The sequence below is a fragment of the Sander vitreus genome, chromosome 5 (genome assembly GCF_031162955.1).
Source record: "Sander vitreus isolate 19-12246 chromosome 5, sanVit1, whole genome shotgun sequence".
Taxonomy (NCBI): Eukaryota; Metazoa; Chordata; class Actinopteri; order Perciformes; family Percidae; genus Sander; species Sander vitreus.
In genome coordinates, this window is record NC_135859.1 from 34,317,199 (window position 1) to 34,336,109 (window position 18,911).

General features: G+C 41.2%; 1 protein-coding gene across 1 annotated transcript; it reads left to right on the plus strand.

Annotated features, from left to right (window-relative positions):
• Positions 1 to 5,908: 5,908 nt before the first annotated feature.
• On the plus strand, positions 5,909 to 14,381 carry ido1 (indoleamine 2,3-dioxygenase 1). Its single transcript, XM_078249844.1, has 10 exons — positions 5,909 to 6,001; positions 7,426 to 7,521; positions 7,605 to 7,724; positions 7,827 to 7,945; positions 8,667 to 8,681; positions 8,770 to 8,869; positions 9,128 to 9,245; positions 10,053 to 10,104; positions 10,226 to 10,374; positions 13,946 to 14,381. Exons 1-10 carry the CDS (start codon positions 5,909 to 5,911, stop codon positions 14,341 to 14,343), a joined length of 1,260 nt encoding a protein of 419 aa, XP_078105970.1. The 3' UTR covers positions 14,344 to 14,381.
• The last annotated feature ends 4,530 nt before the right edge of the window (positions 14,382 to 18,911 follow it).

The window sequence follows — 18,911 nt, forward strand, 5'->3', positions numbered from 1 at the left end:
TGGACATGTTGCTACGCTGTTTGTATGCACAAAAAAAGTGTAATGCGATGTTATAAACTGGCATTGCTAACAATGGCTAACCTAGATAGAGCTAATGAAAACCATGAAAATCCAACTTGTAAATGGAATGCATTCAATTCGGGTGTGACGGAATTCCCATCTTTGGCTTCTGAGTTCTGAGGTAAATGGAACGCCCTATAAACTCATGCTGCAGGCGTTACGTTTAGCTGAACCTTAAAGGTAAACAACGATACTGCAGGCGCCGTAAACACAGATGCTAAAGCCTAGTTCAGCCTCTCTCTCTCTGGGAAGTAGGCTAAAGTGTGGAAGGCCCGCCGACCTCCAAAAGGAGACAGTCCTGAAACAAAACATTACCTTATCATGCAGCTGCCTAGATTCCCTGACTCTGTAGAGAGACAAACATAATCATACATGAACAGGTTTGGTTATTAGAGACTGGCCAAATATTCTTGTCCCCGTCCCCCAATGTCTAAGCTTTCCCTTTAGTCTCATCATACCACAACATAGTGTTTCTGGAAATTCCGTCACACCGATTACAGCTTTCTCGCTCAATACTGGACCAATTTCAAAAGATTGTTGTTCCCATTAGTCACACATACAAGTCTCGCATTCCTTCACAATGCTGCGAAGGAAGGTCTGGCTAGTCCACTCAGCATTCCAGGATGGGAGAAAAATGTGCTCTGGTTTATTGGCATTTCTTTAAAACAATCACAATCGTCTTGGGCGGCGCTAAGCGTCAAGCGGAGCCATGGTGCCTCTGCAAAATAGTCTCAGGAAGGAACGTGTTTTGGTGGAACATGTACGTTCAAAAGTTGATTTAGTCATGCAACAGAAAACTCAGATTGGACAGTCTAGCTAGCTGTCTGGATTTACCCTGCAGAGATCTGAGGAGCAGTTAACCATAGTCCTTGGAAATCAACCGGAGTTTAAAATTACAACACAAAGAAAGAGGAAGGTGACGGACATCCAAAAACGATCATCCGAAACGAGTGACGTCCGACGGCATTTCCGGCAGAACGAGAGCAATGCCGGAAGTGGAACGTCGGGGTATATAGACTACGAACACACAAAAACATATGAAAATAGGATCCAGGTGGAAAAAAAACAAAATTACCCTTTATCACCTCCCACCCCCCCTCCGGCTCCACCCTTGGTTTGGACAAAAAATTAGAAACACTTCTCAATATAATGCAGTCCTGTTCAACACCACTGCAAACGTCAGCCTCAATGATACACATAGGACCTTTTATTAATACCTCTCTGACAGTGTCAATCAAAAACCAACATTATCATCTTTGTAAAGGCAGAATTTATGGCGGAGCTGTTGTGTTGAAGACGATTCAGATCAAATGGCTGACACACCACTTATCTTTGCATCATTTAAAAGGGCTGTCAAAAGAAAAATGTGTGCGTCATCATCATAGCTGAGCTTTACATAAACGGTGAGCTGTTCCCTGGTACGAAAACAGTCACAAACACGTGAAAAATCACAGAGCCTGGAGCACTTTGGACAAGGCTAGGTGCTAGCTGCTAAAACTAAACTGTCATTAAAGTAACATTTTACTTGTTTACATGTATTCATCAGAGCATTCACAAAAATCACTCAAAATCAGCAGGGGGAGGCGCGTAGAAACAGCCGTTTACACCGGTTTGCCGCTGTCTCTTGTTCGAGGGGGGGGTCACGACTTGAAAAGGTTGAGAACCATTGGTCTAACACATGAAAATGTGCTGAGCATTTTTTGGTTTTAGCTCTTTTACTTAATTTTGTGCTGCACTTTTATGAAGCTGAGGGAATTTACCCACAGACAAAGATAACATATTACTTTTTTTAAAGGAACGGTAGTAGAGGCCAAGATATCTGGACTTCTGATTCCTACAAGTCAAGCTTAGAAATAATCCATCCTATGCTTCCCATGATGCAACAGCACCCATTTGTTAGACCCTTCCTATCTGGTAAATGCTTTCCACCCCCATGTCCTTGGTTTGCAACGCTGCCTTCCTGTTTCAAGATGGCAAAGTTTGGCGAAGTTTCCAAGGTGAGCGATATCCCTGATGACATCATCCGCTCTGCCTTCAATGCAGCGTTTAATTATACATTCAAATATATTACATTCAAATCGCTTACATGTTCTTTTTGATCCTTAAATGTTATTTCTTGCATATCATTAAATTCTCATTGTTTTTGGTTAATAGAGACCAAAAAGGTGATTGCGACTGATTAAATCACTACGAATCACAGTTTCTGTGATAAAGTTGTGCGCTAAAGTTAAACAAACAAAAGTGTTTGAAAATATTATTGAACAGATTACTGAGTTAAATGCATCCGGTGTGCATTACAATACTAAACGATTCATCTTTGCGGATCTGGGTGTGATGACTCAACCTCAGGGTGCAAAGAAAAGAAATGGCATCCATGGTTAATGTGTGATAAATAAAAAGCTGCTCACCACTCGCAGGTACTGACAGCCATGGTGCACAGATGGCTGGAGGTTTTCTCTGTTAAATGGAGTTTATTTCCACTTCGATTCAGTTACTCTGTCTTCACAGCCTCAGATGACGCGGTTTAAGGGAAGGCTCGAACTCTACAACAAATCCAATTCTCCAGAGTTGGTTTATCGTTTACCTCCGTCACTCCGCGTTGCTCTGAACCACGTCACATTACACAGTCTAACAATGCAATCCAGTGTTTGTACATCTTAACTTTGTCCCAGGACCAAGAGGATCAAATTACAGTTGACCTTTATGCTTGCAAATTTTAGAGCACACATTCATACCGAAGCTGCACTGAATTTATTGTGGAAGAAACATCTCGACAACAAGCATTCTATTCTATGAAAAAGGACAACAGAAAGGAACAATCAAATGAGGAGGGAAAAGAAAGTGTGAAGTAAGAAAGAAAAAGAATCATAAAAAAAAGACTCATGTTTGGTCACAGTATAGTATGTCGAAAAAGTCATTAAAAAGTCATAGTTTAGCATAGCGAAAGAAGATCACAGCATTATACGACTTCCTCTGGATAATTGACTTCAAATATATCTTTTTTTAAATAAATGTTTTTTTACAGATTTTTTAAAATGATAAAGGAGAAAGTTTCTGTAGGCTGGGAGAAACACCTAGACAACAAGCATCATCTGGTTACACTTTACTTGAAGTGTTCTACATAAGAGTGACGTGACACTGTCATGAACGTGTCATAAAACAAGTCAAACATTTATGACAATGCTTCTTTTAGTAAGTGTCATTCGGTTTTGTCATGACAAGTTATGGTTAGAGTTCATGTTTAATGACTGTCATGTGTTCATTAGTGTCAGGTCACTCTTATGTAGAAAACTTCAAGGAAAGGGTTACCCATCATTCTGTGAAAAAGCTTTCATACATTTATATCCTGTTGTATTTGTCTCAGCGAACACAGCGTGTCAGCTTTCCAAAAATGACATCAACCAGTTCATAGTTAAATTCACTTTTAATGTTGTCTTACAATGTTCAGTCTTCACCAGGTGACGCTAAACGTCTACATGTCCGTCAGTCCTCTCTTTAATACAGAGCCACAACATAAGCAGACATGAAAACAAAGCACAGGGTGGAACTACTTCCTCCAAAATAAGAACAAATGAAAACTGAAGTAATGCATTGTACTGCGACACATATTACATAATGATATAATAACATGTAACCAAAACTTTAGACTTGTAAAAAATGTTATGGGACTATCAGTATTCATAAAAGCAGTCTTCATTTAATTTTCGGTAAAGCAGATCTAGGCTTGCCTCTAAATTACGTCTCAGTGTCTTGTCTCTGTTGGTTATTTTGTAAGTTTAAACTAAAGTTTTACAGATGAATGGAATATTAATAGATTTTCTACTCTGATGTCGACGTTTTGTTTTTCAAATTGTCACGGTCTGTCAGGAATGGCTTGGACCCAAATGCAGTTTAGATGATTTATTAAACAAAAATGAAGTACATACCAAAAGTGTCCAGAAAGCAACAGGCAAAAACTAATTCCAGAACAAACAGAACAAGATCTCTATAAAAACCAGAACTCAGTGACGAAAGATAGACTCCAGACACGAACACACTCACAGAACACACGGCAACAGAACACACGGCAAACAGAACACACGGCAAACAGAACACACGGCAAACAGAACACACGGCAAACAGAACACACGGCAAACAGAACACACGGCAAACAGAACACACGGCAAACAGAAACGTAATGCTCCCACCCAAGACAAAGACAACACAGATACTAAATACACAGGTTAACAAGGACTAACAAGAAACAGGTGACACAACAGGTGAAACAAATCAGGGCAGAACAATCAAACAGGCGGGAAAACAAAAGACAGGAAGTAAAGTAGATAGGACAAGGGAGACAAGACAGACTTCAAAATAAAACAGGAAACAGAACATCACAATCATGACACAAATGAAAGGAAATGCACAGTGGAAATGAATTCATGATTCAATTGATCGTTTCAACACTTGGCAAAAACTGGTTCAAAATAGAAATGAACATCTATACCTCCAGATGGCTCACATCCCCTCTGAATGTAGAGGAGCACAGGTTTCCTGATATCGTCCCCTGGAAATCACAAATATGTTCTGAATCAACACAATTGCTTTGTCAATAAGTCAACATTGGCAGTCATTTAAAGGTGCAGTAGGTAAGCCTTATAAAAGTAACTTTCTGTCATATTTTCTGAAACTGACCCTATGTTCCAGTAGAACTACATGAAGCAGGTCATTTAAATAAAAAATCCATCTCCTCTGGCACCACCTACAGCCTGTAGTGAGATTTGCAAAAATCCACCGCTCCCTGTTCAGATGCACCAATCAGGGCCGGGGGTGGGGGGGCGTGTCTAACTGCGTGTCAATCACTTCTCATGCACACGCATTCATTCTCCCTTGTGGGGGGAGGGGCTTAGGAGACCGTTTTGGACTTTAACAGAAAGGGGGGAGGGACTGAGAAGTTGTCGATGTTCACATTTTTTGGCTAAGTCCTGGATCTTCACAATCTTACCTACAGCACCTTTAATAGGAAAACAGAAAAAAGCTATGAGTGGAAGCTATGTCGGAACTCAAACTGGTTCCAGTCATGAATGATCTGGTGCTCTCACGGCAGCTAAGTAGATGCTAAGATGCTCCAGTTATGGCGCAAGTTTTCCTAACAAATTTTTGCCTAACAATCTCAACATGATATGGGAAAACATGATAGTTGCCGAGGAAAAGAATGATCCCGTAGAGGCGACATCCTGTGTTGTATCTTCATCATTGTGAAACCAGAACACAACAAATGTTGAGGATGACTCATTTTAACTCCTGCCATCTAAAGTTATATTATGTAGGTAGGGCAGGAATTTAGTGTAAACAGCATTACTGATCTTGAAAACCTATTTTTAGCAGAGTTCACAGAATGAACAGCGATTTTCCCCCTTTTGCTCCATTGATTTGCCGGTCTAGTCAAAGAGACTGAGGGGAAATGACACAGTTATTTTAAAACCCTAAAATATTCTGGGCTTTTGAGAAAACATTCGGGACTAGAGCCCCAGAAGCCCCCCCCCCCCCCCCCCTTGATCAAATGCAGGTGTAATGTGATATAATGCAAAGCAAACTCTTTTCTTAATACAGTGTAAATGCTCGTGAAAGTGTAAAAAAGATAACAGTGGACTTCTACTAAATGATGCACAACGTGATGCATACAGTAGGTACTGATTAGCCAAACTGAAGTTAGAATTGTGTAACAGCAGAAGTGAGGGGAAAACATTGTTTAACCAATAACCATTATTGACAGCACCTTTAAAGCGACCTCTGTGCCAGAGTCCAGACAGTTTGTTTCAGATAGTCGGAGGATCATTGCTGTCAGTGGGTTGTTGTATTTTTCTCTATGGCTGCTCCTGACTCCGACTCCAAACCTCTTTTCTCTCTGGACTCGTACCATGTCTCCGAGGAGCTTGGCTTCATCCTCCCGGATCCTCTGGTAGGTGGAAAAGCCCAAAGGATTAGTTTCCTTCTCTACCTTTTTACAGTTTTTCACATTTTAGCAATCATAATAACACCTTTGATTGCCATTTAACTGAACTTAAATGTAATTCACATCAAATGAAAACGGTGCTCAGTTATAAAACTGTGAACTCGTGACTGGTGGTATTGATTGAGACGAACTGACTGAGGGAAGCTGTTTGGCATTGTTCCTGTTTGCTTTGTGTAATGAACTTTATTCTGACAGCCACATGTGTTTACAGAATTATATTTTGTCTAAGGTCACTGTGTGTGTATCAACATAAAACAATGAACTGGAAATTAAAATGTCTTAGATCATTCCATCATTTGCACGTTCACATCATAGACTGTAAAAATAGTGGACGTAGCAGCAATGACATCACCCATTGGTCTGTGGACTGCCGTTTTGAAGCCTCAACTTTGGCAATATGGCCGTCGCCATCTTGGTTTTTTGCAACCGGATGTGTCGATTTTTGACGAGAGGGTGGAGCTGGGGAGGAAGACACCGCCAAGCCAGTGTTGTTTGTGGTTGCAATGGTGCTAAACGCTAAAGAGGGAAAGTTGGGGATTTTCAACCCTTCTGAAGCGAGTCATCCAGCGGAGATTTACCGACCGGTAAACACAGACGTCCGGGTACTGGTGCCGTTTATCTGCATCTACGGCAGTACACAGAAAAATGTTCCCTAAAGTCACAAGCTAATTCTAGCGGTAGCTAGCTAGCTTGTTTTGCAGAAGATGTTTTTAGGTGAGCAAAATGTTCCAATTATTTTTTTTGTTTCAGTTTAAGATGAAAACACGGACAACAGCCAAAAACAAGTTCAGGTCTATTTTAATGTCCACAGAGTTAGCGTGGTTAGCATCGCTAAGCCTCTGTCCTGATTGACAGGTCCTAAAGCATCCCCTGCTTTATCGTCTATTTTAAAATAATCAGGACCGGGCGCCCGGTTAGCTCAGTTGGTAGAGCAGGCGCCCATATATAGAGGTTAACTCCTCCACGCAGCGAGCCAGGGTTCCACTCCGACCTGCAGCCCTTTGCTGCATGTCATTCCCCCTCTCTCTCCCCTTTCATGTCTTCAGCTGTCCTGTTGAATAAAGGCCTAAAATGAACAAAAAATAATCTTGACAATAGTTTACAAAATAAACATCATTCTGTATTAAATATGACTTGAAACTAGCAATTGAGACCATAAACTCATTATGAAAATGTTTACTGAGGTAATAAATGAAGTAAGAAGTATACTCATTTTCTCATTGACTTCTATAGAAACAGACTTCTTCTTTTTGGAGCCAGTGGCCCCAGCCCCCTGATAGATAGAATGCAGATTTAAGGCACTTGGCTTCACTTTTTAGACTCATTTCCATTCCACATGTTCTTATGATGCTCCGCCTTGCCTTTCAAAGGAAGAGCTTCCACCTTACTACCAACCATGGATGGATATTGCCCTACGAGTCCCAGAGCTTGTGGACTCTCACGAGTTGCGCTTCCATATTAATGAAGTAAGTGAGGACAATGAAATGAAAAGGACAGCTCACTATGTTTATGGAGCCATGTGTTCACTGCGGCTCCTCCATGTGTCCAGATGCCGCTGCTGAGCAGCCAGTTTCTGCAGAAACACCGGGAGTTACGGCTGGCCCACCTGGCCCTCAGCGTGATGACCATGGGTTACGCCTGGCAGGAGGGAGAGAACAACACAGTCGAGGTGTCTCTGTTTCAGTTTTTCTGTTTGTCATACTGCTCCCAATTGCTTGACAATCTACAATTTATATGAATGCCTTTCCATCTTTAATGATCTTCCTCTAAGATGCTGCCACATAACCTGGCAGTCCCATACTGGGAGGTGTCACAGCGCTTAGGACTTCCCCCAATTCTCACCCATGCAGATGCAGTACTTGCTAACTGGAAGAAGAAGGATCCAGAGGGGTAAGGTAACCCTAACCCTAGTTTTGCATTTCCAGACCTATCTCCATAGCGTTGTGGAGTAAGGTCTGGCTACACCACAGATGCATTCTAGGAAAGGAGAAAAAAAACACTCTGGGTTATTTGCATTTCTTTAACCCAATCACAATCGTCTTGGGCGGCGTTAACTCTGGACGCAGCGACGGTGGCTCTGCTAAATAGTCTCGGGAAGGAACTTGTTTTGGTGGAACATTTGCACCCCTCGAAAGAAAACGCCAAACACAATATTAAATGAAGTTAACTGTTGACACAATACAGTAACGTGAGCTATTTAAATTAGCTGATACATGGTTAAATCTCATTGGCTCTTACCAGTGTATCTCTGTGTGTACTTCGTCCACAGCAATCCCACCAATCGGTCCCAAAACGTCCCAGTTAGAGAGGAGATGTCATAAACATATTCTGTAAATCTTTACAATCATTCCCTGAAAGAACCAAGCAGGTCTGACTTGTTGCACGATCCAAATTTTCTTCAAAACATGACATTTTCAGTGTGTAGCTCGCTAGCTTGAAGTTTGTTGTTGTTTCCCAAAGCAAAGGGATTTTGAGAACGGCAACACACAGAGAGCGGACATCCTCTGGCTTTATCCTGGAAATGTACTTCCATTGATCCAGACTACCCTAACCTAAAGTCTAAATCTGTTCTCTCTCATTTTCATGTCCATCTTTATGTCTCCTGTGCCAGGCCTTTCGACATGGAGTAAGTACATTTTCACTTGAATTACTATATTCAAGTACTATAACATTGTTATGTATGCAAGGGTAATTGTTTTACGTTTGTCTTGCAGGAACCTGGAGCTGATGTTTAGCCTCCCGGGTGGAGACAGTGTGCGAGGTTTCTTTATGGTTACTCTGCTGGTGGAGCTGGCAGCAGTCCCTGCTCTGAGGGTATACAATATTTATCTAAAAAAAGAATCAATTCATGCAATGTGTACTTCTTATTTAAAAAAAACAGGGATTAATTATGTTTGAGTTGTCGTCTGAAAACTATTAAAGTCCCCTTTAAACGAGGTAATTTCAGACAAAGTTATTATAACTTAACCTGTTGTGCATGATGGTTTGACAACCCAGAACGTTTTCAAGATTTGTGATCCCACAATTCTACTGGATCTCGTGATATCGCAAGAATAACTAGCTGTGTTGCAGAACATTCCCGTTGTGATCAACGGTGTCAGGTGTGGAGACACCGAGGCTGTGGCCACAGCCCTGGACACCGTCTGCCAGTCTCTACAGGACATGACAGATGCACTCAAACTGATGCAGGGTAATCACTCTAACTTAACTTAAAATTATTACTATTTCCCTAGATCTTTGCATGCAGCTATTGGTGCACTATTCTTTTTAACATACTGCTCGGGAGGGGCTGAGCGAGGGGGTGTCTTCTGGGGCTCCAGCCCCCAATGTTTTTTTGAAAGCCCCAAATCTTTTAGGTTTTTAAAAGAATTTCAACTTTGTGTCATTTCCCCCTCAGTCTCTCTGACTGGAACAGCAAATCAACGGAGCAAAAGTTCTGTTACTGAGCAAATATATCGCCATTCATTCTGTGAACTCTACTAAAAATTGGTTTCAAGATCAGTAATGCTGTTTACACCAAATTCCTACCCTACTTACGTTATATAACCTAAAAATAGTAACATCAGACAGCGTTTTGCCTCTCTTTAGGTGGCAGGAGTGAAAATGAGTCATCCTCAACATTTGTTGTGTTCTGGTTTCAGAACGATGAAGACAGTTGGAGAACAATTAGATATAAAACAGGATGTCGCCTCTACAGGATGATTATTTTCCCTCTGCAACTATCATGTTGTGACCAAATGATGTACAGTTTTAGGCATTGTATTATCAAATGGCTTGAAAAATAGTGCCCATAGCTGCTGTACACCCCCCCCCCCCCCGGGTTAAGGTTGGGTTGGTTTTAGTTTTTTTCATTTAGAGGGAACTCTGTTTTTTATTGTCTACGCTGCTGGACCTGAGTAACTAATTTCGTTCCTTCATGTTTTAACATGCTTGAATGACAATAAGCTATTCTGAATCTGACAAAAAAAAATTGTTAATGTGATTTTTCTAATCTAAGTGTACGTGGAGCCTTCGGTCTTCTATGGCATCATGAGGATCTACCTGTCTGGGTACAGAAATCTCTCTGTGTTTGCATTTGACTGATACGTTATTTATTTGTGAAGTGAAACATGTTTTTTGAAATATAGGTGTGTGTTTGTGTCTGTGTCCATGTACACATGCACCCTGTAGGTGGAAAGACAACCCCTGTATGCCAAAGGGTCTGGTTTATAAAGGGGTGCGGGCTGAGCCGATGGAGTTTTCAGGCGGGAGTGCTGCACAGAGCAGCCTGCTGCACTGCTTTGATGAACTTCTGGGAGTCAAACACGAAGCAGAAAGTGGTAAGATGGATGTTTGTCCTTTGATTAATTACAACAGTTGGACCAAGAGGATCAAATTACAGTTGACCTTTATACTTGCAAATTTTAGAACACATTTATGCCAAAGCTGCACTGATTTTATTTGTGGTTTTCGATTTATTTAAAGGTCCTATGACATGCTGCTTTTTGGATGCTTTTATATAGACCTTAGTGGTCCCCTAATACTGTATCTGAAGTCTCTTTTATATAGGCCTTAGTGGTCCCCTAATACTGTATCTGAAGTCTCTTTTATATAGGCCTTAGTGGTCCCCTAATACTGTATCTGAAGTCTCTTTTATATAGGCCTTAGTGGTCCCCTAATACTGTATCTGAAGTATCTTTTATATAGGCCTTAGTGGTCCCCTAATACTGTATCTGAAGTCTCTTTTATATAGGCCTTAGTGGTCCCCCTAATACTGTATCTGAAGTCTCTTTTATATAGACCTTAGTGGTCCCCTAATACTGTATCTGAAGTCTCTTTTATATAGACCTTAGTGGTCCCCTAATACTGTATCTGAAGTCTCTTTCCTGAAATTCAGCTTTGGTCCAGAATTCCAGCCACTAGAGCCAGTCCCACAATGAGCTTTCCTTAGGATGTGCCATTTCTGTGTCTGTAGCTTTAATTGCTATTTAGGAGGAGAGAGGGGGGGCAAGGTGGAGGGTGGGGGTGTGGCCTTGACCAACTGCCACTTTGCTTTTTTGTGAGCCATGATGTCTCTCTTTCTCATGGGCGGGCCAAATTCTCTGGGCGGGCAAAGAAGAGAAAGGGGAGGTAACCTTGCTCCTTATGACGTCATAAAGGGAAGAGTCCAGATCGGCCCATTTGAGCTTTCATTTTCTCAAAGACAGCAGGATACCCAGGGCTCGGTTTACACCTATCACCATTTCTAGCCACTGGGCGACCATAAGCAGGCTGGGGGAGCTCATATTAATGTTAAAAATAAAGTGACATTTTAACGCCATGGGACCTTTAAAACAAACATTTACGAGACATTACTGTAAAGACATTAAATAAAAAAGGACCCCAGGGGGTTCGGCATATTGGATTCCCTACAATTATTCAACAAAACACAACATGAAAAAAACATCTATGAAAAAGGACAGAAGAAAGAAACTGAGTCAAATGAGTAGAGAAACTAAAGAGTGAAGAAAAGGAATCATAAAAAAACAAGAATCATGTTAGTCTATTGATCTTTAAAACATTTTTACAGATGTTTTAAATGATAATGTAGAAAGTTTCTGTAGAAACAAACGCCTCGACAACAAGCATCATTCTATGACAACACTTTCACAGATTTGTAGCCCGTTGTGTTTCTTGTCTCAGCGAACACAGCGTGTCGGCTTTCCAAAAATGATATCAACCAGTTCACATAGTTAAATGCACTTTTAATGTTGTCTTACAATGTTCAGTCTTCTCCACCAGGTGACGCTAAATGTCTACATGTCCGTCAGTCCTCTCTTTAATACAGAGCCACAACATAAGCAGACATGAAACAAAGCACAGGGTGGAACTACTTCCTCCAAAATAAGAACAAATGAAAACTGAAGTAATGCATTGTACTGCGACACATATTACATAATGATATAATAACATGTATGTAGCATTTGTGTTGTAGGTAAAGGTCTTCTACTCACTAAAAGCAGTCAATCAAAGGAAAACTGGGAGTGGAAGCTATGCAACTGTTCAAGCTGTTCTCATGAAGCATTCGTACATCAAAAAGCAATGCACAGTAATTCATATGTAGGTTATTCCACATATTTATTACTGTATGCACCACATTGACTGCTGCTATATAAGAACGCTCTGAACCCCGTAGGGAGGAGGTCGGGGGGGGGGGATGCACACGTCCTAAAACAAAAGACTTTCACCTAGGAAATGCGTGTTTGTGTCACGGGAGGGTTTTAAAACCACTGTCTTTTTTTTCTAATCTTAAGGGTAGGTGGCCTCTACCCGTTTTTAATGCGTTAAAACACATAGCAAGCCTTGCTATTTTGAGTAAAGTGTTTTCAGGAAAAACTGGGTAACAGAGTTGACGTCTTAATCGCGTTGTGCTTGTTTGCTGCTCGCTCTCTTTTCTTGATTATAGTCTATGATCTATGGTCGTCCCACACACACATGAGAACACCTCACCGTCTCGCTTAATTGGAAGAATTAGCTTTGTGCTGCATTGCAGGTAAAATGTTAGGCCTACTTTAGAGCAGCTTTTTTTATAATCATGATCTTTGTCCATGTTGTGTTGTATTTTATCCAATATAAGGCTACATATGGTTTTACTTTCTTATAAAATGTACGTTTATAGGCCTCAGATTTTTGCGTTGGTATCTGGCGCTGATAGCCACTGACCAAGCGTCGAGAATGGGTTGTATAGGCCGCTAAACTTAACAAACCCGTTCATGAGAATGCCTTTTTTTTTCATAATTGTTCATTTCTTATACTTATTATTTATTTTTATTTTCCTTTATTTAACCAGGAAGAGACTCACTTTTTCAAAAGTGTCCTGGCCAAGACAGGCAGTAGTACAACCACACATATATACAAGCACAAAATACACAAAAACACTAAAAACATTAAACAACTGAAACAGCAAATCCCTCAAAGTCAACCACAATCCTAAACACATCAGGCAAAACATCTGCAGCCAGATGTGGATGCCTCCAAGTCAATCAACATCCTCTTAAAAGCGACCAATGAGAGCAGCTCATTAAGTTTCATGGATTTCTGTAACTTGTTCTATGTAGAGGGAGCAGCAAACGTAAGTCTTTTTACCCAGCTCAGTACTAACCTTTGGCACAGACCCTGTTCCCAGATCCTGGGAACGAAGATTGTAAGTCCCGATACTATTTACACTGATATAGGTCAGAAGGTAGGATGGAAGTAGACCTAAAATAGCCTTGTATGTGAAGATATGCCAATGTTGAAGTCTCCGTGTTGATAGAGAAGGCCATCCAACACGTTCATACAGTTCACAATGGTGAGAGAGGGCTTTAAAACCAGTGATGAACCTCAGAGATCCATGGTATACAGTGTCCAATGCATGTAAACTTTGAGACAAAGCATGCATGTATAAAACATCACCATAATCAAATATACACATAGAAGTGGCAGCAACCAGCCTCTTTCTAGAATGAAAGGCAGGATTTGATTCTGAAATAAAACCCTAGTTTAAGTTTTAATCTTTTCGCTGTAGCTGCTGAATATGAAGGGTAAAACAAAGAGATTCATCTATTGAAATACCAAGATATCTGTACTTAAGTACTGCACTGTAACTTTTATTCTTGTATCTCATATCTGTCTTATTCTATTTTTACCTGTTTTTAACTGCTCTTTAATGTTTTATGTAAAGAGCTTTCAATTGCCTTGTTGCTGAAATGTGCTATACAAATAAAGCTGCATTGCCTTGCCTACCAGGTGCTTGAATGAGCAGATACTAGCAGCAGAAATACAAAACCATGAAAGTAGAGATAAAGTAGTAGAGATAAATGCAAGGAATTGAAAGAGGGTACATGAGGGTTTGAAAGAGAAGGACTCATTGTGATGATACTTCCCCTTTAGGTGCCTTTCTAACCCGCATGAGGAACTACATGCCGCCTGCCCACAGGCAGCTGATCCAGGACATCTCGTCGCAGCCCTCCCTGAAGAGTTTTGTCCAGCAGCAGGCCAGCGAGCGGCTGCACCGGGCCTTTCAGCACTGCGTCACAAAACTGTTGGCCCTGCGCAGCTACCACATCAGCGTCGTCAGCCGCTTCATCACTGTACCTGCTGCCCGTGCACGACAACTTCGACACCAGAGGCAGGAGTTAGAGGTGGAGATGATCAGCAGAGCACCCGTAGCGTTAGAGGAGAGGGGCACTGGCGGCTCCGGCATCATGACCTTCCTTAAGACCGTGAGGGACCAAACAAAAGACGCTCTGCTGCCCAAGATGAGCAAAGAAATAAAGCCCCACAGTTGATGTGAGCTGTCGTCACACATCAGGATACACAGCAGAGTGTCAACTACTGTACAGATAGATAACTCCTGTTGATGATTTGATACTATCAATAAAATGAATTAAATTGTACATCGCATAAGAAAGGCAGTAAATCAACTCGGATTACTTTTTTTTTTTTGGGGCATTTCTGCCTTTATTGGATAGGAAAGCTACATACATGTAGTCTTCTCCAGATTGTTAATGTGTTATATATAAAGTAGCCTAGTTATGTATTTTGACTGTGCTTTTTTATGAGTGGAGAAAATCAACTCTGATTAAAGAAGCAGTGTGTAGGATTTAGTTCCATCTAGCGGTGAGGTTGCAGATTGCAAACAACTGAATTCTCCCTCCACTAACCCCTCCGTTTCCAAGAGTGTAGAGAACCTACGGTGGCCTTCAGGCAACGTAAAAACTTGAAAGACCCCCTTTAGGGCTGGTGTTTGGTTTGTCTGTTCTGGGCTACTGTAGAAACATGGCTGTGCAACATGGCGGGCTCCGTGGAAGAGGCGAAGTCCTTCCCCTTCCGGTTGACCACCATGGGACCTTAAATCGACAAATATATATACGGGGAAAGACAAAGTATTTTTTTATCCTGTTTTGAATTGAGCCATGAATTAAACATATGATGTTTTAAAGTGCTCATATTATGCTCATTTTCAGGTTCATAATTGTATTTAGAGGTTATATCAGAATAGGTTTACATGGTTTAATTTTCAAAAAACATCATATTTTTGTCGTACTGCACATTGCTGCAGCTCCTCTTTTCACCCTGTGTTCAGGGCTCTGTTTTAACTGCAGAGTGAGACATCGCCCTTCTGTTCCATCTTTGTTGGGAGTCTCACATGCGCAGTAACTAGGTAAGGACTACTAGCCAGTCAGAAGCAGAGTATGAGGGCGTGCCCTGACAGTACCTAGGTAAGGACTACTAGCCAGTCAGAAGCAGAGTATGAGGGCGTGCCCTGACAGTACCTAGGTAAGGACTACTAGCCAGTCAGAAGCAGAGTATGAGGGCGTGCCCTGACAGTACCTAGGTAAGGACTACTAGCCAGTCAGAAGCAGAGTATGAGGGAGTGCCATGCTAGCAGCTAGGCGAGCATTATAACGTGTGTTACAAAGTGACCACGTTTGTCTCTGAAGTAAAGGCTGGACTACAATAGAGCTGTTTGGAGCAGTTTGTGAACAGTGTTTTCTGTTGGAGATGGTAAGTCCCTTTGGGGTGGACTTTGGGCTTTTTCACTTTGTAAACCTATAACGTGCACAAAAAATATATATATAACACAATAAAGGAAAGGGGAAAAAGGCAAAAAGCATAATATGAGCACTTTAAAAGATAACTTTGCGAAAGTGAAGAAAGTCTCTGTTTGTCGTTCAACTGTTGAAGTATAAGACTGTGAAAATACGTAATAAATGATTACTCCAAAGTCGCATAAGTGACGTCTCGCTGAAGCTACGGTGTCTGCGTGTTTCGTACCGGGATGTAAAATGACTGACACGAGCAACGGATCTCGCTCGTTCTTTCGCTTCTAGTCTGATAAAAAGCTTCTGGAAAAAATCAGGTAGGATAACGTTACATGTGTTGTGGAACAGAGCTAAGCTAGCTAGCTAGCAAGCCGAGCATCAAGCAAGGTGATGTATTTTGTGTGAGACGAGAGATGTAGTTCACTGAGCGGTTTCATACAAAACTAAGTGGTACTACAACAAACTGTGACTTTCTTTAAATGCAAAATCATCTTTTAAACGGACAGACATCATATATGTAATTTATGGCTCAATTCAAACAAGATCAAAAAAACAATGTATCTCTCCCCATATATATTTTTGTCGAATTAAGGTCCCATGAGGTCCACTGGAAGGTGAGGGGTGACAGGTGACCGGTGGTGAGATGTTTCTAACGCTAGAGCTGGTTTATCAAAGACGCTAGCAATGCAACACAGTCAGAAAATAAGCACAGCAGAAAGGTCAGATAGGCGTTTTTAACTTTATATCTGTAATCGTTACAGTTATGACAGAACAGTAGTAAATAAGTTTAGCTGATTTCACATATCTCCGCAATTCAAATCAGCGGCCTACCCGGATGGGATTTCTGTGTTAGCGTGACATCACGGTGATTCGGTCTATGTAGATACGAATAGCTCATTCAAAGCTACAGAAGGACAATGATTCTCAGTTTAAGGTGATTATACACTCATGAAAACATAGTTTGTCTATCTAGCATTCCATTCCTGCCGATAGATCCTGCTAAATCACGCACCGTACTCCTTTATTACACACTTTTATATGTCATTAAAAGGACAGCAGAATGAAAGTGGGAGGACTCCATCGCTTGTCTTACATGTAGCTTTGTTGTGTCTGTAAACAAACCTTGGCTTAATCGCCGTGAGTGATACCCATCATTCAGTCCAAACCCTAATTCAAACCATTGCTGTTACTTTCCATTAAATTCAACCACTAATTCCTTCTTTAATCTGAACTGGAACGCAAAAAATGCACCAGCTCCAGACCCACGTATCTAGAGGACATTTGGATATCAGACAACTGAAGTCATTGCTAAACCCCCTTACGTACTTTTTGGGGAAAGTACTTTGGAGATTCAGGTCAAACTCAGGTTCAGAAATAAAGAAAGTTTTGTCTTCTCTTGCTGGAAAATGTAGCAGGACAAAAGGTCACTGTCACTGGTTTAAAGTAGAAATAAAAATGTACAGAAGCTGTCAAAAAATGATTATGTGAACTAAATGGATACTGCAATACCTTGTGAAACCATGGCAGGGCACTGAAAGGAAGCAATATAATTCACACCAAAATAATGTCTCACAGGGTTTGTCTTTAAAAAGCTGAAACAGTGGGCACAGAAGGCATGCAGGACACTGATTTAGCCTGGTCACAAAAGGACTAGATAAAAACAGGGCAGGAAATCAGATTTTTGTCCACATGAGTACCCTTACTTCTTTATTTAAAGATAATTGTTTAGGCATTTTATGCTTTTATTTAGACAGAAACAGAGAGGAAAGATGAGAGGGGAAGACATGCTGCAAAGGGCCCAGGGCCGGACTCAAACCCTGGGGTGTTGGACTAGGCGGGCAAAGGAGACTAAGTATCCGGGGCCCTCATATGAGGAGGGCCCAAAAAGATGCTAGCATGAATAGCTGTGGATGCAGGGAGGGGCCCATAGAGAATGCATCTCTACAGGGCCCAGAAATGTGTGCTAGGCGCTTGCTCGAACCCTACCCGCTGCGCTTAGGACTGAGCCCTAATGGTACGTACCCTACCTGGTGAGTACCCTTACTTCTTACGGCGTACTGCCTCCTCATGTGGTAAGTATGTACGCACCCCTAAACACCTGCATAAACATGAGCGCTCGCTCCGAACCACTTTCAATTCATCTTCTACACCAGTGAGTCCCAACCAGGGGAACTTCTGCAGTTGCCAGGGGGTTCGTGGAAAGATTGTGGAGCAGCTCAACTAATTTGAAAAAATAGAAATTAAGATTTGATTACATTTTCTGTAACACCTAAACATTATGTGTTGCAGTGATATAAGAGAAAACTAGTTAGCAAGCGAGCGCATAAGTTTGACCAGGTAGCCAAAAGTAATGACTTAGCAGTTTACATGATTAGCTAAAAATGGTTAAAATAGTTGACTAAAAGTACCGTTAATGAGTAAATGGTTGAAACATTCAGCGCCGCTCCAAGTAGCATAGTCTGCGAGTATGAGACAGATTGCTAACCAAAGCTGACGTTTACATTGACAGTTCAATTGTATGAGAAAATCTAATTTTTATATAATTTATAGAAGAGTTTTACAATTGGAACAGACATTAGGAATTGAAGACAGGGTAAGTGAGTTCATCCGACAAGGCTGAAGGGGTACTTCAGACCTAAAAGGTTGGGAACCTCTGTTCTGCACCCCTGCACCACTTATGCAATAAGAAGCTACTCTTTAAATGTCTGGGTCTTAATCGGTTGCACGTTTTGGTATAAAAGGCGCTTTGCACAAAACCTTATCACAGCTGAATACTTCACCACTGTAGTTTTAGAGCCTACATCTTATGTAGAGTAATGCTTTGTGTTGTCATTTACATAAAAAAAACCCCCAAAAAACGGTTGTGGCACCTTGGTAGCTCACCTGGTAGAGCGCGCGGCCATATACAGAGGCTCAGTCCTCGACGTAGCGTCACCATGTTCGACTCCGACCTGCGGCCCTTTGCTGCATGTCATTCCCTTCTCTCTCCCCTTTCATGTCTAAGCTGTCCTGTCATAATAAAGGCCTAAAACTGCCAAAATGTATCACACCACAGTCAACGTTAGTGAAAATGGTTCATGGCTAAGCTTTGGAAAACTACTCGCCCCAGTGGCTGGTGAGCAAAAAAGTTAATGTCAAGCCATGAATGTATGTAATGAAATGCATTTAAAAACAAGTTTGAAGTGATATATTACTAAGATATGCGGATAAATATAATATAAGTCATGCAACTGCTGAATTAGGGTACTTGGCACTTTTTGTGGTCCAAGAAATAATGTATTTATCATTAATAATCATTTGATAGTACAGTA